General features: G+C 42.3%; 1 protein-coding gene across 4 annotated transcripts in view; it reads right to left on the bottom strand.

Moving 5' to 3' along the window:
- LOC116978833 (cAMP-specific 3',5'-cyclic phosphodiesterase 4D-like) overlaps positions 1-25,056 on the bottom strand; it is a 724,969-nt gene that overhangs the window by 165,339 nt on the left and 534,574 nt on the right. For all 4 annotated transcript variants that reach the window (XM_033030092.1, XM_033030093.1, XM_033030107.1 and 1 more), the window contains exon 2: positions 5,952-6,143. In XM_033030092.1, coding sequence (XP_032885983.1) covers positions 5,952-6,143 — 192 coding nt within the window. The remainder of the gene's footprint in view (positions 1-5,951; positions 6,144-25,056) is intronic.

The following is a 25,056-nucleotide window of genomic DNA, read 5'->3' as shown; positions in this document are numbered from 1 at the left end:
GATGTGTAGCTATGTCCTCTTCACAAATTTAAAATGTAATCGCATGGAAATTGCCCATTTGGCCAAATTCATCAAGATGTCTTCCTGAATTGCATGGTGTAATGCTGTTTAAATTCATCAATTCAGACTGGAAATCAAGACTGAAAAATTGGAATCGTGCTGATTGGTTACGTAGATATTTTTCATAAAAATATCAATAAACTTCAGTGACAAATGAGTACATCCACAAAAGGCCTGGTGTCAGAGATGGGAAAAAAAAACATAAGTAAAACACACATTAAAGATTGTGATAGCTTTTCTTGCAGAGGGTACAAAATTTAAAAAATAGAAAAAATTACAAAGAAAATGCGGAGGAAGCTGGTGATATACTCTCCATGTTTGGTGTGGTGTCTATTGGCACACAAGCACTGTCTAATGTGAGCTGAAATCATACTTTTCGCCAGAAGTGCCTAGTCCTTACTCAATACACTGCCTGCATTTTCATGACCAGAAAGTGCGTGCGAATGTATGCTTCCCATCCATGGAATAGCATTTTTCAGGTTCAATATTCTAAAACATTAGTTTAAGGCTGATTATGCTACAGTGCAGTTGCAAAAGTATTTTGAAGTATAATTTGCTGTGGTGTCTATATTGATGGTGATTTCTTACTATGATCAATTAACAAAATGTTTAGCAAATGCTTGCCGCCTCACAGAAATAAAAGGATAATTTGTTTTACAATTTGCCCTTTTGTTTCAAAGGACTGAATATTAGACTCCAGGAACTTTGCCAGATTCTGGCAGAAATATTTGTTTTTAATATCCCCACAAGTAGAGTACTGTTTTTTTCTGATATTTAAACTAAACCTATATGTACCATGAAAAATATACAACACATATCGGTCATTCATCAGAAGTTGTTAATTGTTTAAATGATAACGTGATCTTTCAAACATTTTTGTTGTCTCCAACTTAATTATAAAAGGATTTAACGGCGTGCACTTTGACTAGAATACAGTTCATTCTTAATTGCTTTCCTCTCCCGTGTTAGGAAAGATTATTTCTGATTTCTATTTTTGCATAATTATTGACATTTGTGCCAGGAGCTTTGCAATGCTTGGAAAAACATGTTTCTTCAAACAATGAAAATCAAAAAACTGCAAATGCCAAAAATCTGAAATAAAAACAGAACAATCTGTAAAAGAAGAAAGAGTTTTTTTTCCAGGACTCGAGAGCCTGAGTTATATGTAGAGGTTAAGCAGGCTCTATTTATTGGAGTGCAGGATGATAAGGGGTAATCTTATAGAGGTGTACAAGATCATGAGAGAAATAAACAGGGTAAATGCACAGTCTTTTACCCAGGATAGGAGAATCAAGAACCAGAGGACGTAGGTTTAAAGTGAGGGCGGAACGATTTCATAGGTATTGAGGGTCATAGAGTGATACAATGTGGAAACAGGCCCTTCGGCCCAACTTGCCCACACGGGCCAACATGTCCCAGCTACACTAGTTCCATCTGCCTGCATTTGGTCCATATCCCTCCAATCCTGTCCCATCCATGTATCTGTCTAACTGTTTCTTAAACGTTGGGATAGTCCCAGCTTCAACTACCTCCTCTGTCGCTTGTTCCATACACCCACCACCCTTTGTGTGAAAACGTTATCCCTCAGATTCCTATTAAATCTTTTTCTCTTCACCTTAAACCTAGTTCCTCTGTTCCTCGATTCACCTAATCTGGGTAAGAGACTCTGTGCATCTATTCCACTCATGATTTTATACACCTCTATAAGATCACCCCTCATCCTCCAGCGCTCTAAGGAATCTATTCCCAGCCTAGTCAACCTCTATCTATAGCTCAGACCCTCTAGTCCTGACAACATCCTCATAAATCTTCTCTGTACCCTTTCCAGCTTGACAACATGTTTCCTATAACATGGTGCCCAGAACTGAACACGATACTCTCAATACGGCCTCACCGACGGCTTATACAACTGCAATATGACCTCCCAACTTCTATACTCAATACTCTGACTGATGAAGGCCAAAAGACCAAAACCCTTTTTGACCACCCGATCTACCTGTGTCTCCATCTTCAAGGAACCATGCATCTGTACTCCTAGATCCCTCTGCTCTACAACACTCTCCAGAGCCCAACCATCCACTGTGTAGGTCCTGCCCTTGTTAGACATCCCAAAATGCAACACCTCACATTTCTCTGCATTACATTTCCATCAATCATTCCTCAGCCCACCTGGCCAATCGATCATCATCATGCTGCAATTTTTCACAACCATCTTCACTATTTGCAAAACCACACACATTTGTATCATCAGCAAACTTGATAATCTTGCCATGTATGTTCTCATCCAAATCATTGACATAGATGACAAACAATAACAGGCCCAGCACAGTACCCTGAGACACACCACTAGTCACTGGCCTCCAGTCCAAGAAGCAACCTTCCACCATCACTCTCTGCTTCCTACCATAAAGTCAATTTGTTATCCATTCAGCTATCTCTCCTAGGGTCCCAGGTGATCTAACCTCCCAGAGCAACCTACCGTGCTGAACCTTGTCGGGGCAACACTTTTTTTTAAAACACAAAGGATGGTAGGTATATGGAACATGCTGCCAGAGGCGGGAGTTAAGGGAGGTACTATCATAACGTTTTAAAAACATTTGGACAGGTATGTGGATAGGATAGGTTTAGAATGATATGGGCCAAATGTAACAGGTGGGTTTAGTGTAGACAGAACATGTTGGTCGGCATGGGCAAGTTGGGCTGATGGGCCTGTTTCCACGCTGTATGACTCATGCAAGTAGTGGATGCAGTACAATAACAACATTTAAAAGACATTTGGAAAGGTGCATGGATAGTCTGAAGAAGGGTCTCGACCCGAAACATCACCCATTCTTTCTCTCCAGAGATGCAGCCTGACCCGCATCTGTCCAAATTTCTTTTAACGGTTGTTATTGTACTGCATCAACTACTTGCGTGTCATACAGCGTGCTTACTCCAGCATTTTGTGTCTACCTTCCATTAAAATCAGCATCTGCAGTTCTTTCCTCTACATGGATAGGAAATGTTTAGGGAAAAACGTGTGCAAATGGGACTAGCTTAGATGGGCGTCTTTATAAGCATTGATGAGTAGGACCGATGGGTCAGTTTCAGTGCTCTATAGTTCTATGACCCTTTATATTGGCTGAGATGCCAAATGTATTTAAAGCTTCTCCCTTTTAAACAAGTCCATTACATTAAATCTAACTGCAAAAAGTAAGTATCTTGTACACATTTGACATCTTTCAGACTATTAATTCCTGGGACACGGTATATGTTTTTATAATTTATGAATGATTTAATTTTTATTTTCCTCTTCACATGTAGAAGCATTGTCAAACATAATTCTAGTTAGTTTAGATCTTTTCTTAGCAAATTGATTAGTTAATCAAAGATTGAAATTCAATGTTCCCTGCAGCTCCTTCCCATTTCAGTTCGAAAAAGGAGGATTACTAACCTTGGTGGGAATATAAATCATTTCCTCATTTTGTAGACATTGTTCGCAAGGCAGGCATTTTTTGCCTATCCAATTAGCCTGAATAAAGCGGCAGTTAAGAATTTAATAGTGCCACAGTGGCGCAGCGGTCAAGCTGCTGCCTTACAGCGCCAGAGACCCAGGTTCGATCCTGACTATGGGTGCTATCTGTACGGAGTTTGTACCTTCTCCCCGTGACCTGCGTGGGTTTTCTCCAGGAGCTCCAGTTTCCTCCCAAACTTCAATGACGTATAGGTTTGTGGGTTAATTGGCCTGGTATAATTGTAAATTGTCCCTAGTGAGTGTCGGATGGTGTTAGAGTGCGGGGATCGCTGGTCAGCATGGACTCGGTGGGTCGAAGGGCCTCATTTCCGCGCTATATCTTTAAACTAAACTAAATTTATCAAATGAGTGGGCATGGTATCACATATATATCGAATCTGTTCAGGACTGTAGATTTTTTCACTTAAAGACATTAGTGAATTAGGTGGGAAATTCCCCAAACTGTTGCTTCCTGACTTCTCTGACTAATTCCTGTCCAGATTTATTTAATAACTCAAACCTGGATTCTCCAGTTGTAGGAGTGGGATTTAAATTAAAGTCCATAGATCAATGCTACAGGTCTTGGCCGGACAGGTAACGACGCACAGCACCAGAGACCCAGGTTCTATCCTAAACTCAGGTGCTGATTGTGTGGAGTATGCATTTTCTCCCCATGACCACGTGGGTTTCCTCTGGCAGCTCTGGTTTTCTCCCAGATCCCAAAGGCGTGCAGGTTTGTAGGTTAATTGGCCTCTTTAAATTGCCCCTAATGTGTAAGGACTGGATGCGAAAGTGGGACAACATAGAAGTCGTGTGAATCGGTGATCGATAGTAATGATGGACATTGTGGGCCAAAGGCCTGTTTCCATGCTGTCTGTTCGAACTCTCTCAACTAAAATAAATTTGGGGTGTGCTGGCTAAAATATGAATGATTTGGACCACTACAGATTATTTTCCTTTTAATATATTGATATCTGTTTGACATCGGATCTACTCTGGGGAATCATGTGACAGCAAGAAGTCAGTTTGCACAATTAATCTCATTTTCAAGTACAGAGACAGCAACCTGAATTAGAGAAGTGCTCTGGGGATGACTTCTTAATGCATTTGTAAAAAATTCCACTTGCCTATTGCCAATATCAAATAGAGTAGTTATTAGTTTTAATTAACATGGCTAATATCTTGGATCAAGAAATGGCAAAATAAACTCCTGAATTGAAATAAATGGTATGTGGAAATATTAAGAAACAATTTGATAAACTAACCAATAGTCTCAGTTTGCTGTCTCAGATTTTTTCTATATTTTTGCATTAGAACATTATTTTCTTCTCATTTAGAATTGAAAAGAATAGTTATGATGTTATAATAATCATATATTTATTGCTGTTTTTAGTAATAAAAAAGTGATGTTATTTTGAATCTGATATTGAATCTGAAAGTTTAGCAGATTCTTAGGTCCATCTTGGCTTCCAACCCAATTCGTAACAGTCAAGTAAAAATAACATGCTGGAATATACTCAGTAGGTCAGGCGGCATCTGGAGTGCAACATGAAAGGTTAGCCATCCAGGTTTATGTTCTGATATTCAACAGCTGCATTGTTTTCCTTTTACATAAAATGCAAAATGATTTGGTTTAGTAGTTTATTGTTCTTCCAATGACCATGCTTGTACCTTTCTAGATCAGCAGAAAGATTAATTATAATCAAAAGTGTTCGTGCTTGTTCATTAATATCACAGGTCATAATTTCCTGACCATAAAACAAAGTGCTGGAGGAATACAATTGGTCATGAAGCATCTGTGGAGGGAAATGGACAGGCAACATTTCTGGTTGGGATCCTTTTTCAGACTGAGAAAGCTGGAAAAGAGATTTAGAAGTGGGGTAATGCCTGGCAAGTAATAGGAGAGGGTTAGCGGTTTGCAGTTGAGTGGAGATAGTGACGGAGGCTAGCGATGAAAAGGAGACAAATGGGTTTGTCTCCTATTCACTTCTAGCCGTTGTCACTATCTCCACTCATCTGACAATCAGCTCCCTCAGTCTGTACCCACTTATCACTGGCCAGGCATTTTCCATCCATATTTGTGTTACAACGTTCTCCTCCCTACTCCATCAGGCTGAGAACGGTCCCGACCAAAATCGTTGCCTGTCCTTTCCCTCCAGAGTTGCTGCCCGACTCATGGCATTCCACCAGCATATTCTTTGTTCAAGATTGCTGCATCTACAGTCTCCTGTGCCTCTGTAATTTCCAAATCCATTAGTGGAAAGTTTCACCTGTGAAAGGTACACCCTGATTTGTCAATTTTAAAGAAAATAAAATACATACATATTTTTGGTTCTTCTGCAACACAGGAAATGTTAATTTCCATTAAGTAGTCATTAAAGAAGTGTGTTTTACTTACATGTCACTAGCGATGGAGGAGTTCCTTGATATAGACTTGGGGGAGAGGTCATAGTCACTGTCTGACCGGTACAGGAAAGATTCCCGCCGTTGGCCATGTGAAAAGTTGGCTTGTAGAACGAGTCCTGAGCCTGGACTCGTCATTGGATCGAAGGGACTCCGACCTGATGTTGTGCCATTGTCCACGTCAAAACTGAAATAAAAATATATACATAAGGAATTTAATTATTGCGGCACAGGTAACACAATAAATCTTAAAGAATTGTATTTGCTGATTCAGACCATTGTAATCTGCATTGGTATAAATGGAAATTGGCCTCAAGCAAGAGAACAGAAAGGCAGCATTTTATTTTTTTGCTTTCTATCGGAGTTGGGAACATGTAATTAGAGCTCCTCTCATCAATAATTCAAAAAATAAACCGAGTAAATATCTTGCCAGGAGTGCAACTGAAGGTAACAATTATGAAATTATACATCCATCAGAACTTGATGAAACCCGATAGCCCCTGAACTGTTAAACCCACAGAAATAGTATTCCACAAAAACAACCGAGCACCTTTGCTGAGTGGTGTCCCCGTCACGCTCCAATGACGACTTTGTTTCAGCACATTTATGGCAGAGTATGATCAGTTTACATATCTGGATCTAGTGAGATTTCCTCTGAGAGCTATTGACAGAAAATAAATAGGTCTCCAGCTTTGCTGTCTTATCAAATGTTGCAATGTTTTTAAAATGCACCAGAATGAGCTGCACATTCCAATGCATTTTAAAAATCTATTACGAGTAAAATAAAGAATTAAAAAATAAAAACTTATATGAAATATTAAAAATAACCCGCCAAAAATATAAAAATAGATGTATGTATATTACATATGGATATTTGTATGTATGTATATTTATTATAAATATGTATATGTTATGTATACAGATATACACACGTGTGTTTGTGTGTGTGTGTGTACAGTGCCCTCCATAATGTTTGGGACAAAGACCCATCATTTATTTATTTGCCTCTGTACTCCACAATTTGAGATTTGTAATAGAAAAAAATCACATGTGGTAATGCACTGTCAGATTTTAATAAAGGCCATTTTTATACAATTTTGGTTTCAACATGTAGAAATTACAGCAGTGTTTATACATAACACCACATTTCAGTGCACCATAATGTTTGGGACACAGCAATGTCATGTAAATGAAAGTAGTCATGTTTAGTAATTTGTTGCATATCCTTTGCATGCAATGACTGCTTGAAGTCTGCAATTCATGGACATTACCAGTTGCTGGGTGTCTTCTCTGGTGATGCTCTGCCAGGCCTGTATTGCAGCCATCTTTAGCTTATGCTTGTTTTGGGGGGATAGTCCCCTTCAATTTTCTCTTCAGCATACAAAAGACATGCTCAATTGGGTTCAGATCGGGTGATTGACTTGGCCACAGAATTGACCATTTTTTAGCTTCGAAAAACTCCTTTGTTGCTTTAGCAGTATGTTTGGGATCATTGTCTTGCTGTAGAATGAACTGCCGGCCAATGAGTTTTGAGGCATTTGTTTGAACTTGAGCAGATAGGATGTGTCTATACACTTCAGAATTCATTATGCCACTACCATCAGCAGTTGTATCATCAATGAAGATAAGTGAGCCAGTACCTTCAGCAGCCATGCATGCCCAGGCTATAACTCCCCCACCACCGTGTTTCACAGATGAGGTGGTATGCTTTGGATCTTGGGCAGTTCCTTATCTCCTCCATAGTTTTCTCTTGCCATCCCTCTGATAAGTTAATCTTCGTCTCATCTGTCCACAAGACCTTTTTCCAGAACAGTGGTTGCTCTTTTAAGTACTTCTTGGCAAAGTGTAACCTGGCCATCCTATTTTTGCAGCTAACCAGTGGTTTCCATCTGCATCTCTGTTCATGGAGCCTTCTGCGGACAGTGGTCATGACAAATCCACACCTGACTCCTGAAGAGTGTTTCTGGTCTGTCGGACTGGTGTTTGGGGATTTTTCTTTATTATAGAGAGAATGCTTCTGTCATCAGCTGAGGAGGTCTTCCTTCTAAGTATTATATTTCAAAGCCAGCAAGTTTGCACAAATTAACATGTCACTCTGCTAAACATGTACGGTTCTGCAGCAGAACCAAACTTTGTAAACAAGGCTGCATTTCTTCAGGGAACGGGGATTCCCCTCCGCCACCATAGATGAGGCTCACACCAGGGTCTCATCCATACCCCGTAACACTGCTCTCTCTCCCCATCCCCGCACACGCAACAAGGGCAGAGTCCCTCTGGTCCTCACCTTTCACCCCACCAGCCGGTAAATACAACACATAATCCTCCGCCATTTCCGCCACCTCCAACGTGACCCCACCACTCGCCACATCTTCCCATCTCCCCCCATGTCTGCCTTCCGCAAAGACCGCTCCCTCCGCAACTCCCTCGTCAATTCTTCACTTCCCTCCCGCACCACCCCCTCCCCGGGCACTTTCCGTTGCAACCGCAAGAAATGCAACACCTGTCCCTTCACCTCCCCCCTCGACTCCATTCAAGGTCCCAAGCAGTCGTTCCAGGTGCGACAAAGGGTCACCTGTATCTCCTCCAACCTCATCTACTGCATCCGCTGCTCTAGATGTCAGCTGATTTACATCGGTGAGACCAAGCGTAGGTTGGGCGACCGTTTCGCCGAACACCTCCGCTCAGTCCGCAATAACCTACCTGACCTCCCGGTGGCTCAGCACTTCAACTCCCCCTCCCATTCCCAATCCGACCTCTCTGTCCTGGGTCTCCTCCATTGCCAGAGTGAGCAACAGCGGAAATTGGAGGAACAGCACCTCATATTCCGTCTGGGGTCCTTGCGTCCCCTTGGCATCAACATTGAATTCTCCCAATTTGGCTAGCCCGTGCTGTCCCCTCCCCCCCTCCCCTTCCTTCACCCTCTAGCTGTCTCCTCCCATCCGCCCGCCCTCGGGCTCCTCCTCCTCCTCCCTTTGTCCTTCTTTCTTTCCCCACCCCCTATCAGTCTGAAGAAGGGTTTCGGCCCGAAACGTCGCCTATTTCCTTCGCTCCATAGATGCTGCTGCACCCGCTGAGTTCCTCCAGCAATTTTGTGTACCTGCATCATTTCATTGATAGACACACTTCACACTTCATTGTGTGAAGAGGCGCACAGTACAGAAACGGTTCCTTTGGTTCACCATGCCAATTCTAACTATCAAGTACCCATCTGCACGAAGCCCACAGCTTTTAGTCCTTGAAAATTCAAGTGCTCATGTACATACTTAGAAACATAAAGTTGTACAACCTACCACATCTTGGCCTGCCAGTCCCTTTGCGATTAGTAAGCTCACCGGTGCTCTCTTCTTAATGATGTTCCAAACAGTTGATTTGGTAAGCCTTCGGTTTGGTTGATATCGCAAACATTTTTATTCTTGTTTCTCAGTCTCATAATGACTCCTTTGACTTTCATTGACACAACTTTGGTCCTCATGTTGATAAACAGCAATAAAAGTTTACAAAGTTGATGGAAAGACTGGAGGAAAGACTAGGTGCTGAGAGCTGTCTTAAACCTGCATGAAGGAGGCACCTGAGCAATTACAAACACCTGTGAAGGAATGTGTCCCCAACATTATGGTGCTCTGAAATGGGGGGACTATGTATAAACACTGCTGTAATTTCAACATGGTAAAACCAAAATGTATAAAAATACCCTTTAATAAAATCTGACAATGTACACTTTAACCACATGTGATTTTTTTTCTTTTACAAATCTCAAATTGTTGTGCACAGAGGCAAATAGTTTAAGTCTTTTAAGACCGAGATGAGAAAAAAATTTTTCACACAGAGAGTGGTGAATCTCTGGAATTCTCTGCCACAGAAGGTAGTTGAGGCCAGTTCATTGGCTATATTTGAGGGAGTTAGATGTGGCCCTTGTAGCTAAAGGTATCAGGGGGTATGGAGAGAAGGCAGGTCCAGGATACTGAGTTGGATGATCAGCCATGATCATATTGAATGGCGGTGCAGGCTCGAAAGGCCGAATGGCCTACTCCTGCACCTATTTTCTATGTTCTATGTTTCTATGAGGTATACACAGATCAGGATGGCATTACTGAAAACAGGCTACTCCAAAGGGAAAATCTGCAAATTTCACTTCAGCACTGGATACTGTGTAATATCCAGTAGAGGAACACAGTTGTGAAATTGCTGGAAGAAGTCAGCTGGTAAACTTAGGATTTTCAGACAATAAGCAACACCTGGACCACTTACGGAGGAAGATAACTCACAGCAGGATGTAGAAAATTGGAGCTGATATGTGACGCATGAAGGTCGATCAGACATCTGGGTTGTGAGTGAAATGGATGAGCAATTGTCAAATCAGATTGAAGAATTATTCAATTAACAGCACACACTGAGAAAGGCATGCAAATTTTACTTCGGAGTCACGTGAGTGACTACGTGAAGAACCCCGCCACGACGCATGCGTGTCATATCGCTTTCACGCTTGTGAAACGACAGGCGGGGGGGAGCGTTCCCCCGCAGCGGTAAATTTGAAACCGCGACCTGCAGGTAAGAAATTTACTCTGCGGTAGTTTTGTTCCCCGCGCTGTTTTTTCACAGGGGGGGAAGCTGGACAAAATAGTGTCCACAAGTGCTGCGAGTGAAGCTGGCTGGGGAGGATCGCGAAGTTGCGGGAGCCAGCAGCAGCTGAAGGCACAAGCCCCGTAAGGGATCAGCTGTGCCGACTTTTGGTCCCGCCGGGCGGGAGACTATTCACATGGGGCCGTCGGACAAGTCAAAAACGGCAGGAGACAGGGTGGAACGACGTTCCCCCGTAGCGACAATTTTAACCGGACCTGCAGGTAACAGCTGCGGTCTTTTTGTGTTTTTACCATACTGATTACAGGTGGAGAAACCAACGGGCTGTGACAAAGCTGGTTGGCTAGATGGGATCAGCTGTGCCCGATGTCGCCCCCGCACCGGCCAGATCCACTCCACGGAAGGGCAGTAAGGACAAAGCTGGTGAGGGAGGACCGCGGAGCAGCGGGCAGCCAGCGGCACTTGGATCACCGATAGTGGGATCAGCTGTGCCCGATGTCGCCTCCGCACCGGCCAGATCCACACGGCCGGGCGGTAAGGCTAGACACAAAAACAAACAAGGTCGTGGGCTCAGAGGAGTCCGACTTTGAACAACCGCGGGCGGCCAGCGCCCGAGAGCGCTGGAGCCGGATGGAGCGGTGTGTGGAGCATTTGCTCCAACGTGACAGACTCCGGGAGATGGAGTCGGGTCACTGTGGGCCCTATGATAAACCCACAGCAGTACCTCTTGAACGGCTGCACAGTGCTTCTACCTCATCAGAGGGGAGCACTGCGGGTCAGTTCTGGGCTGACCTGGAAGAGGGGTCCGCAGAAGGAAAGACAAGTGTGCAAGGGGTGTAGGAAAAAGAGAACCTACTGGAACCCACTACAGCCAATGACAGCACCCTACGCACCCGCCAGCAGAACTGGTGAAAGCTCGAAGGCCCGGTACTCAAAACATGAGTCTTTTTAGGCCATGGCCCAGGCCGGCCTTCTTGGAAGATGCGGGGACCTCCAACGCCAACCAAACCGAAAATCCAGACACCAGCGCAACAACAGCAGCGAAGAACCTACAAAAAGAAGTAAACCTGCCACTGGTAACTATGGAGGTAGGTGGGTCTGGTTCCCTACAAAATACAGGGAGCATGGAGGTTGGGTGGAGATTACACTCTTTTCTGAAGGCATGGAGCATGTTAACAACCGATACTTACATCTTAAGCAGTATCCAGGGATATACAATAGAGTTTATACACAAGTACAGCCCTCCAGTTCAACATATACTGAACCGAATGTTCGTGCCTTCTGATAAAGAAAAATCAAAAGCGCAAGCTGAACTGGAGCGGCTTTACATAAAAGGTGTAATTGAGAAAACTCAACACGAACCATTAGAATTCGTGTCCAATACATTTATCAAAAACAAAAAAGATGGTGGTTGTCGCATCATCATAGATCTGACAAAATGGATACCTTTGTTACTGCTAAACAATTAATTTCCAAAGGTTACTTCATGGCCAGCATCGATTTAAAAGATGCTTACTATTCAGTGCCTATACGAGGTGACCACAGATGTTACTTAAAATTCAACTGGATGGGACAACACTGGCAGTATAAAGCACTGCCAAATGGTTTATCATCAGCCCCAGGTTGTTCACAAAAATTTTGAAACCAGCCCTAGCGTTTCTACGTAAACGTAAACACATGGTCATGGCATATTTAGATGACATACTCATTGTGGGCAAACTTTGGAATTGGCCAAACAAACTGTAACATCCACAAAACAGTTATTTGAAAAACTGGGATTTATTATCCATCCAGTTAAATCTAAACTAACGCCTTCCACTACTATGGACTATTTGGGGTTTCACCATTGACTCAGTTCATAGACTTAGACTCTGCCTAAGGGTAAGGCTAGAGATTTAATAGAGGCTTGCAATAACCTCATTGACATCAGCAAACTATCCATCAGATTGGTAGCAAAAGTAATTGGCAAAATGGTGGCTGCCTTTCCAGCCACACAATTTGGACCTCTACATTACCTAAACTTACAGAGAGCAAAAATACAAACACTCTAAATTAATGCAGGTCACTTTGACAGACCTATGAAACTACCAATCAAGCTAAAATGGAACTAAAATGGTGGATAGATAACATCTGGCTTTGTTCCAATCCAATCATTGTCAGTAACCCTTCCATGGTACTACAAACTGATGCCAGTGCACTTGGGTGGGGAGCCAACCAATACCATCACCAGCTGTGGAGGTAGATGGACTGCTCAGGAGGCATCATTATTACTCACACTGGGCATAAACTACCTGGAAATGTTGGGTGCATTACATGGCCTAAAGTCATATTGTACTGGGTCATATCACCAGCATGTTAGACTACAGGTAGACAATACCACCGTGGTAGCATACATTAACCACATGGGTGGAAACAAATTGACATCATGTGACAATCTGGCTAATACAAATTGGCAATGGTGTATCCAGAGAGATATTTGGATATCAGCCACTTACCTACCAGGAAGACTAAATTTAGTGGCAGACACCAGGTCACGCAAATTTAATGAAAACACCGAATGGATGTTGAATTAAAAAATAAATTAAAAAAAAAGTATTTGCTGATATTACAGCAAAATATGGAACACCAGACATCGATCTATTCGCATCCAGACTTAACCACCAGTTATCAAATTATGTTTCATGGGAACCAGACCCTGGGGCAGCGGCGACAGATGCATTTTTGCTGCATTGGGGGGGGGGGGGGGGGGGGGGGGGGAATTGTTTATTTACGCATTCCCTCCTTTCTGCCTCATCAGTCGGGTATTAAGGAAAATACAACAAGTCTCTGCGTCTGGTATTGGTAGTACCCGATTGGCCTACTCAACCATGGTTCCCAGTGGTATTAAACATGGTATTAGAACCATGTATCACCATCCCACATAGACCAGATTTATTGCTACATCCCATAACAAGGGATAGCCACCCATGCCATAAACATTTGAATTTATTAATTTGTAGAGTTATAAAAACACCTCTACTACAACTGGGACTGACGGACCGAACAGTGAACATGATCTCGGCGGCCCAAAGACAGTCAACCAAAAAACAGTATCTGGTCTATATCAGGAAGTGGGCGATGCACTGCCATAAAAACAACACCACCTACAGAGACATGAACATCCCGTCTGTTCTGGAATATCTGGCAGGCCTCCACTATGATGAGGGGCTCAGTTACAGTGCCATCAACTGCGCCAGAAGTGCCCTATCGACTTACCTATGGCAGGGGACAGAGCGTTACTCTGTTGGGACTCACCCACTGGTAACAAAACTTATGAGGGGAATTTTTAATACTAATCCCCCAAGAACCAGGTACTCCCAAATATGGGATGTAATTATTATCCTGAAGATGCTCAGGAATTGGTCTCCAGCAACAGCTCTGTCCCTACACAGACTGACATTAAAAACAGTCATGCTAATGGCATTGGTCACGGCACAAAGGGTACAGTCATTGCATAAATTAAGACTGGACAACATGACTTCCTCAACAGAAAATATTACGTTTCATATCTATGAGTTAGTAAGCAGAACAGACAGGGTTCAGCAGGCCTCAATATACAATTTAGGTCATACCCAACAGATGACCGTCTGTGTATAGTAAGACATCTGTCGTTATACATGGAGAAAACGAAAATCCTAAGAGGCAATGAGAAGGCACTTTTTGGTCAGCCACTAGCAACCACACAAAAGAGTGACGGTCCAGACCATCTCAAGATGGCTGAAACAGGTGCTAACACAGGCTGGGGTGGATACTAATATTTTAAATCTCATTCCACCAGGGCTGCAGCTACATCGGCAGCGATACAGTTGGATGTTCCAATGGACCAAATCCTCAAGGCAGCAGGATGGTCTGGGGGGGAAAAAACATTCCAATTATTTTACAATAAACCAGTAATGAAACCTGGAACGTTTGCAGAAACAATTTTAAGTTCTGTAAATTAATTTAAACCCATAAAAAGGGGTTATAAATTTGTGTTAATAAATTTTATGATTTCAATGTCGAATTCATGTCCAAATTATGTTAACACAATTCCTCCTACAGTCATCAAGGCAGACGTGATGCATGGACTCGTTTCCACGGCATGAAATCACAGAGCTTTAAAATCTTCACGTTGTAGTGGCCTGGTCAAGGTTCCACGTCGGGGTCACCAGTGTAGTGGCCTGGTCAAGGTCAGGAAAAGACCGGACACCAGGCGGATTCAAAATAAGTTTTTTAATTTCAGCAGTCCGAGTACACACCATGACACCCTTATCTCCACCCCTAGGGAGTCGTAAGGAAACCCCTGAAGTGACTCCGAAGTAAAATAGTAAGATTAAACGAGAACTTACCAGTTTGAAGTTTGATCTGTATTTTATGAGGAGTTACGATGAGGGATTACGTGCCCTCCGCTCCCACCCTTGATCATATACTTAACTGGTATCTCTTCTCTAATCTTACTATGTTTAGTCATTACAGTTATCTGTGATTTCACACCGCTGCTTTGAAGAATGACACGCATGCGTCGTGTCGGGGTTCTTCACGTAATCCCTCATCGTAACTCCTCATAAAATACAGATCAAACTTCAAACTGGTAAGTTCTCGTTTAATCTTACTATTAAATAGGTCTGTTGTCAAATTAGATGCAGAAAGAGAAGAACAAATGCACTAGTAAAGAACAGAGAAAGATTGAGGAAAAATAAAACATTTTAAATACAGTATTAAACTTAAAAAAGAAATCCTTGGCAATTAAACATTTGAAGAATGACGTTCCACTCTTTTCTAAGTATTATATTTCAAAGCCAGCAAGTTTGCACAAATTAACATGTCACTCTGCTAAACATGTACGGTTCTGCAGCAGAACCAAACTTTGTAAACAAGGCTGCATCATTTCATTGATAGACACACTTCACACTTCATTGTGTGAAGAAGTGCACAGTACAGAAACGGTTCCTTTGGTTCACCATGCCAATTCTAACTATCAAGTACCCATCTGCACAAAGCCCACAGCTTTTAGTCCTTGAAAATTCAAGTGCTCATGTACATACTTAGAAACATAAAGTTGTCCCACCTACCACATCTTCAACCTACCACATCTCCGCTGACCATCAGCCTTTGTTATACTAAACCCACTGGTCTGCATTAATTCCACATACCCTTATGCCATGACCAATCAAATACCTGTCCAGATGCGTCTTAAATGTTGTTACTGCTCCTGCCTACACCACCTGCTCTGGCAGCTCATTCCAGATGCCAACTAGAAAGACATCACCTGAATCTCCTTTAAGCCTCCTCCCTCTGGTTTTGCTGCTCCTCCTCTGAAATCCTAGCCCTCCCAAGCGTAGATTAATCTCGACTCAGAACTTTTTCTTCTAACTTTCCTAATACTTGTGTTTGATTCACTGGCTTATTTGTGTTGCCCATTTACAATACAGGTATCACAATTGCAGTATTCCTGTCAAGTGCCAACTGTAGCCAAGAGAAATTTTCAACATTTTAATCGGAGCCCCAACAATCTCCTCCATGGTATCCCATAACAGCCTGGGATACATCTCCTGAGGCTCAGTGGATTTATTCACATTTTAAGTGTGCTCTGATGTCTAATAACTTCTTTCCAATTGTAATTGGTTTGAGAATTTTACTATCCCCACCTGCATTTCCTGATACAATGCCCTCCTACATCATGAATATAGTCCAGGGGTGCTTATCAGAGCACTCAACTACCAGCTCTGGCTCTAAGCACATTCAGCTCTCTGTTCCCCAACCCTTTTCCGGGTATCCCTCGTGACTTTAATCTTCTGTTAATCCTTCTCATGCAGTGCTGCACCTCAGCTCCAAAAAGCTTCTCGCTGAGAGTAGAATTAATCCACAGGACTAAAGAGAAACCATTCAACTCACGACTCTTTCAACTCAGCAACCAAGTTCACCCCTGTTGAAGTGCTCAGATGCTGCTGATTGTGCATCTTTACTGAAACAAATGGGTTTTATTTTCAACTTCCAAAAAAACAAATGTTTTCTACCTACCGGCCCTACAAAGTTTAACTAATCGTACAAAGTTTAACTGTTGCTGTCATGTGGAAAACAAGTACAGGTATAAGCAAGTTCCCACAAATTACAGTGTTGTAGTGATCAGATAACTTGTTGGTGCTGAATGCAGCAGCTTCATGCCATTTGATACATTTAAATGGCGAGCTCGACAGAAAAACAGATTTTGGAAAGCTAATGTCTGAGCATGTGTAGCCTCTTGTGTTATTCTGACAGTAGCATCAAAATTCAACGTGATTCAGAATTAGTGCTTTCTTCAGCAATACATGGGGACTCTCACAACGAGAGGGAACATTTGCAAAACATCGGTTCAAGTGATATAATCATTGCACAAATTTACACACAAGAGTATGTGATCTTAAATAATAACCTTGCAGAGTCGTTAGATTGGCTTATTTCACACTCTGTTCTTGATATTACATAGCACTTAGTATAACTGATATAGTTGACCTACAAATTAAATGTACAATTGTTTGATAGAACAATGCTGCTAAATTACTAATCAATGAGCAGCCTGTTTTCATGCTAGTAGATCATCACAGAAATAGTTACAGACAATGCAATTGTGGCCGGACTGCAGAGAATTTGAAGATAATAAACTGACCATTTCTTAATGTCAGAGCAGCTTAAACTGTACACACTGTGATGCATTGCACTTTGGATATGTTTTTACTTTCTCTCCAAGTTCACTTTTCTGGAACCTGAATAACGTTTCTCACTAAATAGGAACTGTCCATGTGCTTCAAACGTTCTACCAATGTGTTGCATGTGGCAAGAAATTCCTTTGCACTCTGAGGTGACGCGCGTGGTACATAACATGGGTGAAACTGGGAATTTTGTGCTCCATTACCCGGAAAAGTCAGTGAACGCCAACACGCTTCTCCTCTCAGGACCCACACCGCCTCTTGAATATCAGAGTCAGACAATCATGTTGCAACATGATAGGATTTTGGTTAGGTCGCATTTAGAGTATTGCAGTTCTGCTCATCTTGTTACAGAAAGGATGGGAAGGGTTTGCAGACAGTGCAGATGAGGTTTACCAGAACGCTGCCTGGATTGGAAGGTGTCTAGGAATGAACTGCAGATGCTGGTTTATACCGAAGATAGACTCAAATTGCTGGAGTAACTCAGCGGATCAGGCAGCATCTCCGGATAAAAAGGATGGGTGACATTTCGGGTTGGAACCTTTCTTTGGTCTGAAGAATGGTTCTGACCTGAAATGTCACCCATTCTTATCCAGAGATGCTGCCTGACCCGCTGAGTTACTCCTGGAGTAGAAGGTAGTGGCTATAGAGAGAAGTTAGATAAACTTGGATTGCTTTCTGTGGAGCTTTGGAGGTTGATAGAAGTACACAACATTAAGAGGCATAGATAGGGTAGAGAGTCAGAAACTTATCCCTAGGGTGCAAATGTCAAATACGAGAGAGTACAGATTTAAATTTGAGGGGGAAAGTTTAAAGTTTAAACATTGTGTGGGGGCAAGGTCTTCCCCCCAACCCCACACAGAGAGTCCCAGGAACGCACTGCCAGGAGTAGTGGTGGAGTCAGATACGGTGGCATCTTGGCTCGTCGCTAGAGACCGGGGACCCACCCGGTAGAGCCTGACTCGCCCTCCACGGATGTGGACCCGCATCGCAGTCAGAACCCGCCTGATAGGCCCAGCCCGCCAACGGGCAGAGGAGGGCCAGGCTCATTCCGAATGCCCAACCGAATCGATGACCCACAGGAACCCACCTGGAGGGATGGTAAGCAGACCAACTGCGGGAGGGAGTTTACGGCCTCGACGGGGGAGTGGGCCGCTGGAGGTCCTGCAGCTGCCTGGGGCTCGGCTGGACAGGGCGCCGCTCCAAGAGGCCGAGCACGCGGACCGGACGTGGCCTATAGAGGTCGAGCAGAGATGGAGGACACAACGGCTATACTTGGCCAGGATGACACTGCAATACTGCCAGCACAACATAACCTCATGGTCAGGTCAAGATCCCTGCTCTCTCAACACCTGGGACTTGAAAATGGCGCCAAAATGATCAGCTTAGATCACAATGAATGGCGGTGCTGGCTCGAAGGGCTGAATGGCCTACTCCTGCACTTATTATCTATTGTATACTTTCTCAATGTACTACTGCTATACAGTTGTACTGTATCCGAGATGCTTATCTAATAATATCACTATGCATGTAAGTGCTTATGTATAGTAATACTTGTACTGAACTATATAAAAACTGTACTTGTGACAAATAAAGTACCATGATTTTAGAAGCTTTGCAGGGAATGGAGGGATATGCATCATGTACAGGTAAAGGAGATTAGTATAACCCGGCATCATGGTCGGCACAGACATAGTAAGCTGAAAGGACCTGTTCATGTGCTTTATGATGTTCTCCCTTGCTTCACGAAGTACCCATCCATTCTTTATACAACACACAAAGTCTTGATTAATACAGGTGTCCGAGGTTATGGGGAGAAAGCAAGAGAATGGGGTTAGGAGGGAGAGATAGATCAGCCATGATTGAATGGCGGAGTAGACTTTATGGGCCAAATGGCCTAATTCTACTCCTATCACTTATGACCTTTACTGGTGATATTCTAGTGATGCTGGCAATAAAGACTGAATGTGTACACCATAAAATATCAAGCACAACTTCCCAGATGAATCATAGATATCCGCTAGTCCTCATCTTCCACCCCATCATCATTCTTCATATTCAATGGGCAAGGGGCAGAGGCAGGGACTAGAGGACCCCGGTGGCTGTATACCTTGGCAATAAGTACTCCTGTTTGAGTACTGTTGGGGGGGGACAGCCTACCTAGGGGTAGCGACAGCAGCCGGGCCTCCGGTACAGAGACCGGTCCTGTTGCTCAGAAGGGTAGGGAAAAGAAGAGGAGGGCAATAGTAATAGGGGACTCTATAGTTAGCGGGTCGGATAGGCGATTCTGTGGACGCAGTGGCTGAGGGACTGGCGCAGAGGGCAGGGATTCAAGTTTCTGGATCATTGGGATCTCTTTTGTGGAAGGTGTGACCTGCACAAAAAGGACGGGTTGCACTTGAACCCGAGGGGAACCAATATCCTGGCGGGGAGATTTGCAAAGGCTACTGGGGAGACTTTAAACTAGAACGGTTGGGGAGAGGGACAAATAGAGACAGCTAGTAGACAGTGTGTGAGGCAGGAGGCAGAGAAGGGAAGCACTCAGACCCAACATGTAGGGGAGAAAGAAGAAAAAGATAATAAACAGAGAATAAGAGGTGGTGGATTTCTTAAATGTGTATATTTTAATGCTAGGAGCATTGTAAGAAAGGTGGATGAGCTTAGAGCCTGGATTGACACCTGGAAGTATGATGTTGTGGCGATTAGTGAAACATGGTTGCAGGATGGCTGTGATTGGAAACTAAATATTCCAGGATTTCGTTGCTTCAGGTGCGATAGAATTGGAGGGGCAAGAGGTGGAGGTGTTGCATTGCTTGTCAGGGAAGATATTACAGCAGTGCTTTGGCAGGATAGATTAGAGGGCTCGTCTAGGGAGGCTATTTGGGTGGAACTGAGAAATGGGAAAGGTGTAGCAACACTTATAAGGGTGTAGTATAGCCCGCCTAATGGGGAGCGAGAATTGGAAGAGCAAATATGTAAGGAGATAGCAGATATTAGTAGTAATCACAAGGTAGTGATTGTGGGAGATTTCAATTTTCCACAACTAGACTGGGAAACACATTCAGTAAAAGGGCTGGATGGTTTGGAGTTTGTAAAATGTGTGCAGGATAGTTTTTTGCAGCAATACATAGAGTTACCTACTAAAGAAGGGGCAGTGCTGGACCTGTTAGGAAATGAGACAGGTCAGGTGGTGGAGGTATGCGTTGGGGAGCACTTCAGGTCCAGTGATCACAATACCATTAGTTTCAATATAATTATGGAGAAGGTCAGAACTGGACCAAGGGTTGAGATTTTTGATTAGAGAAAGGCTAACTTTGAGGAGATGCGAAAGGATTTAAAAGGAGTGAATTGAGGCATTTAGTTTTATGGGAAGGATGTAGTAGAGAAATGGAGGACATTTAAAGGTGACATTTTAAGAGTACAGAAACTCTATGTCCCTGTTCGGTTGAAAGGAAATAGTAATAATTGGAAAGAGCCATGGTTTTCAAGGGAAATTGGACACTTTGTTTGGAAAAAGAGAGAGATCTACAATAATTATAGGCAGCATGGAGTAAATGAGGTGCTTGAGGAGTATAAGGAATGTAAAAAGAATCTTAAGAAAGAAATTAGAAAAGCTAAAAGAAGTTATGAGGTTGCTTTGGCAAGTAAGGTGAAAGTAAATCCAAAACATTTCTACAGCTATATTAATAGCAAAAGGATAACGAGGGATAACATTGGTCCATTAGAGAGTCAGAGTGGACAGCTATCTGCAGAGCCAAAAGAGATGGGGGAGATATTGAACAATTTCTTTTCTTCGGTATTCACCAAGGAGAAGGACATTGAATTATGTGAGGTAAGGGAAACAAGTAGGGTAGCTATGGAAACTATGAGGATCAAAGAAGAGGAAGTGCTGACACATGAAAAATATAAAAGTGGATAAGTCTCCAGGTGCTGACAGGATATTCCCTAGGACATTGAGGGAAGTTAGTGTAGAAATAGCAGGGGCTATGACAGAAATATTTCAAATGTCACTAGAAACGGGAATTGTGCCGGAGGATTGGCGTACTGCGCATGTTGTTCCATTGTTTAAAAAGGGTTCTAAGAGTAAACCTAGCAATTATAGACCTGTTAGTTTGACGTCAGTGGTGGGCAAATGAATGGAAAGAATACTTATAGATAATATATATAATCATCTGGATAAACAGGGTCTGATTAGGAACAGTCAACATGGATTTGTGCCTGGAAGGTCATGTTTGACTAATCTTCTTGAATTTTTTGAGGAGGTTACTAGGAAAATTGATGAGGGTAAAGTGGTGGATGTTGTCTATATGGACTTCAGTAAGGCCTTTGACAAGGTTCCACATGGAAGGTTGGCTAAGAAGGTTCAATTGTTGGGTATTAATAGTGGAGTAGCAAGATGGATTCAACAGTGGCAGAATGGGAGATACCAGAGAGGAATGGTGGATAACTGTTTGTCAGGTTGGAGGCCAGTGACTAGTGGGGTGCCTCAGGGATCTGTGTTGGGTCCACTGTTGTTTGTCATATACATCAATGATCTGGATGATGGTGTGGTAAATTGGATTAGTAAATATGCAGATGATACTAAGATAGGTGGTGCTGCATCTATCACAAATGCAGATTTTCAAAGTCTACAGAGAGATTTAGGCCATTTGGAAGAGTGGGCTGAAAGATGTCAGATGGAGTTTAATGCTGATAAGTGTGAGGTGCTACATCTTGGCAGGACAAATCAAAATAGGACTTACATGGTAAATGGTAGCGAATTGAGGAATGCAGTTGAACAGAGGGATCTAGGAATAACTGTGCATAGTTCCCTGAAGGTGGATTCTCATGTAGATAGGGCGGTAAAGAAAGCTTTTGGTGTGCTGGCCTTTATAAATCAGAGCATTGATTATAGAAGTTGGGATGTTATGTTAACATTGTACAAGGCATTGGTGAGGCCAATTCTGGAATATGGTGTACAATTTTGGTCGCCAAATTATAGGAAAGATGTCAACAAAATAGAGAGAGTACAGAGGAGATTGACTAGAGTGTTGCCTGGGTTTCAGCACCTAAGTTACAGAGAAAGGTTGAACAAGGTATGTCTTCATTCTTTGGAGCACAGAAGGTTAAAGGGGGACTTGATAGAGGTCTATAAAATGATGAGAGGGATAGACAGAGTTGACGTGGATAAGCTTTTCCCATTGAGAGTAGGGAAGATTCAAACGAGAGGACATGAGTGGAGAATTAAGGGACAAAAGTTTAGGGGTAACATGAGGGGGAACTTCGTTACTCAGAGAGTGGTAGGTGTGTGGAATGAGCTTCCAGTGGAAGTGGTGGAGGCAGGTTCGATTTTATCATTTAAAAATAAATTGGATAGTATATGGACGGGAAAGCAATGGAGGGTGCAGGTAGATGGGACTAGGTGAGAGTAAGTGTTCGGCACGGACTAGAAGGGCCGAGATGGCCTGTTTCCGTGCTGTAATTGTTGTATGGTTATATGATGGATCATCCTTTGTAATTACCACCAACTGCAAAAAGGTTTCACTAATTGAAACACCTTCTCCCCCTTTCTTCATTTTTTTCCAGTCTCCATGAGCACACTCCGACCTGCAATTAGTAACACTTCACACTGCTGCCTGTCCCGCTGAGTTACCCCAGTATTTTGTGTCTACCTAACACTTCACACTTCTTTGTTAACCTACAGCTGTCCCATTAACATCTTATTTCCAGCAAACTCTGCCAGAATCTATCAGAAATGCAGTATTTCCTTTATTCCATCCATCTCGCCACCATCATCATGCAATTTCAAATCCAATGTTTTCTCTCTCTTTCCTCGTCATGACCAAAGGTCTTTGACCTGAAACATTAACTTTGTATCTCTTGGAAACAAAGAGATGCGTTACTCCAGCATTTTGTGTCTACCCTGCCTGACCTATTGACAGTTGTCTCGACCTGAAACTTCACCCATTCATTCTCTTTAGAGATGCAGCCTGTCTCACTGAGTTACTCCAGCATTTTGTATCTATCTTCGGTTTAAACCAGCATCTGCAGTTCCATCTTACACGTTTCCTGTTTTGATCCAGATTAAGAGTTAACCCGTTCTGTCGGCTCTCGCGTTTTACTCAATTCCTAATCAGCTACCTTAATCTTTCTGGAACTCCCAAAATTGTTGTAACCATTAAAAAATATATAATGAATCAATGGTTAATAGAGATACATTTGAGGTGTTTAGAGTTTATGCAAGGATAATTAGAGAAGATTTTATAATTTAGAGACCTAGTGGATAGAAATGTAGTCTGAGAAGGACTGAATAGTAATAATAATAATAATAATAATAATAATATATCTTTTATTGTCATTGCACGTCAGTGCAACGAGATTTAGTGAAAGGACCAGAACTTCATGTTGTGGCAAAAATTAAACATATTAAAAAAAAAAAATCACATAAATGTATTCTGGACATAAATGAACACAAGCAATAGTAGTGAGAAATAAATATACACAAGCATAAAAATCATTGTTTGTAATCAAATCTATTGATTCTTAATCCAGCCATAATTAGTCACACAAATGTATTTCCATTCCTAATGATTACGAAGCAAATTGAGTACGAATACTGCATTGTAGGATACATGCTCCAGACTACACTCAAAGAAAAAGTTAAGTATTCAACACTATATCATGGAGTTAAAGCCAATCTATCGCTGTCAGGCTGTGCTTCACTTTCTGTACTAATGTGCCATCTGTTTTTGCTTAAACCTCCATTTGTCATCCTTATAAACATTTATTTTTCCGTTTAAAACCCACTGAAATCTTGTCTCAATTTTGGAAATGTTGCAAACTAAATAGTACTAAAAAGGAAATTCCACAAGCTGCCTCGGATTAATCATTTTCAATTTGTGAACAAATTGAGGCAGAATCTCTATAATGGAGTCGTCACTAATTGACACTTATCAATCGCATTCATTCAAAACAAAGTAATTAAATCCTTCATTAAAAAGTCAATATCTTTGAAAGCATTTGCTTTCTTTTGTTTCTTCGTTGATGACAGCAAAAAAATCTTTAAGCCTCAGATTCATAATAAATAGTTTAATTTAGCAATTTTTTTTGTCAAGTAAAAATCAATTGAGAAATAAATAGCAAGCCACTGAAAAATCAGTAAATTCTTCTATTCTTGTAACCAGTGAATAATGTGGCAAGATAGAGTAATTATGCAAAGGTGATGATGCTATTCGTCAACAGCAGTTCATTGAGCAGTTCTTTATAGATTGGCATGCATACTCAATTTAACTTTCTCTGAAAAAAAAAACAAAGTGCTGCAAACTGTAAGCATTCTGTGAATAAGAGAAAATTATTCAATGACCTATTCTCTGAACAGGAGTAGAGCAGAAAAAAAGTGTTTTAAAGTGTACAAAAAAGCAAGGTGGGGTAGAGAAAACAAAAGAATGTCTGTGATAGAGTAGAGACTAAAGTTGTCTCAAGCTTTAGACATGTGGCATCAAACAATAAAGTTCTGATAATCTGCTTTCCGACTACAGATGCTCTCCGACTTACATAAGGGACGTGCTACGGAAGACAGATGTTATGCAAGTCGGCAACGGAAATGCCTCTGTGCACGTGTAACTTTACTATTCGACGTGGAGACCATGAGGAAATCATCATGTGAGAATCCACGAGAGCAGCTGACCATCTTGCGGAAATGACCGCACACGATGGCAGTAGCGCACTGCTACCGATAACACGCAATTCAGAAGTAAAGCAGTGAGCGCTACGAATTGCTTACGCAAGTGCACGTTTACGCAAGTCGCCTATTACGCAGGTCGGGGACAGCCTGGACTT

The sequence above is a fragment of the Amblyraja radiata genome, chromosome 1, assembly GCF_010909765.2.
Source record: "Amblyraja radiata isolate CabotCenter1 chromosome 1, sAmbRad1.1.pri, whole genome shotgun sequence".
Classification (NCBI taxonomy): Eukaryota; Metazoa; Chordata; class Chondrichthyes; order Rajiformes; family Rajidae; genus Amblyraja; species Amblyraja radiata.
This window is presented reverse-complemented; position numbering and strand designations above follow the sequence as displayed.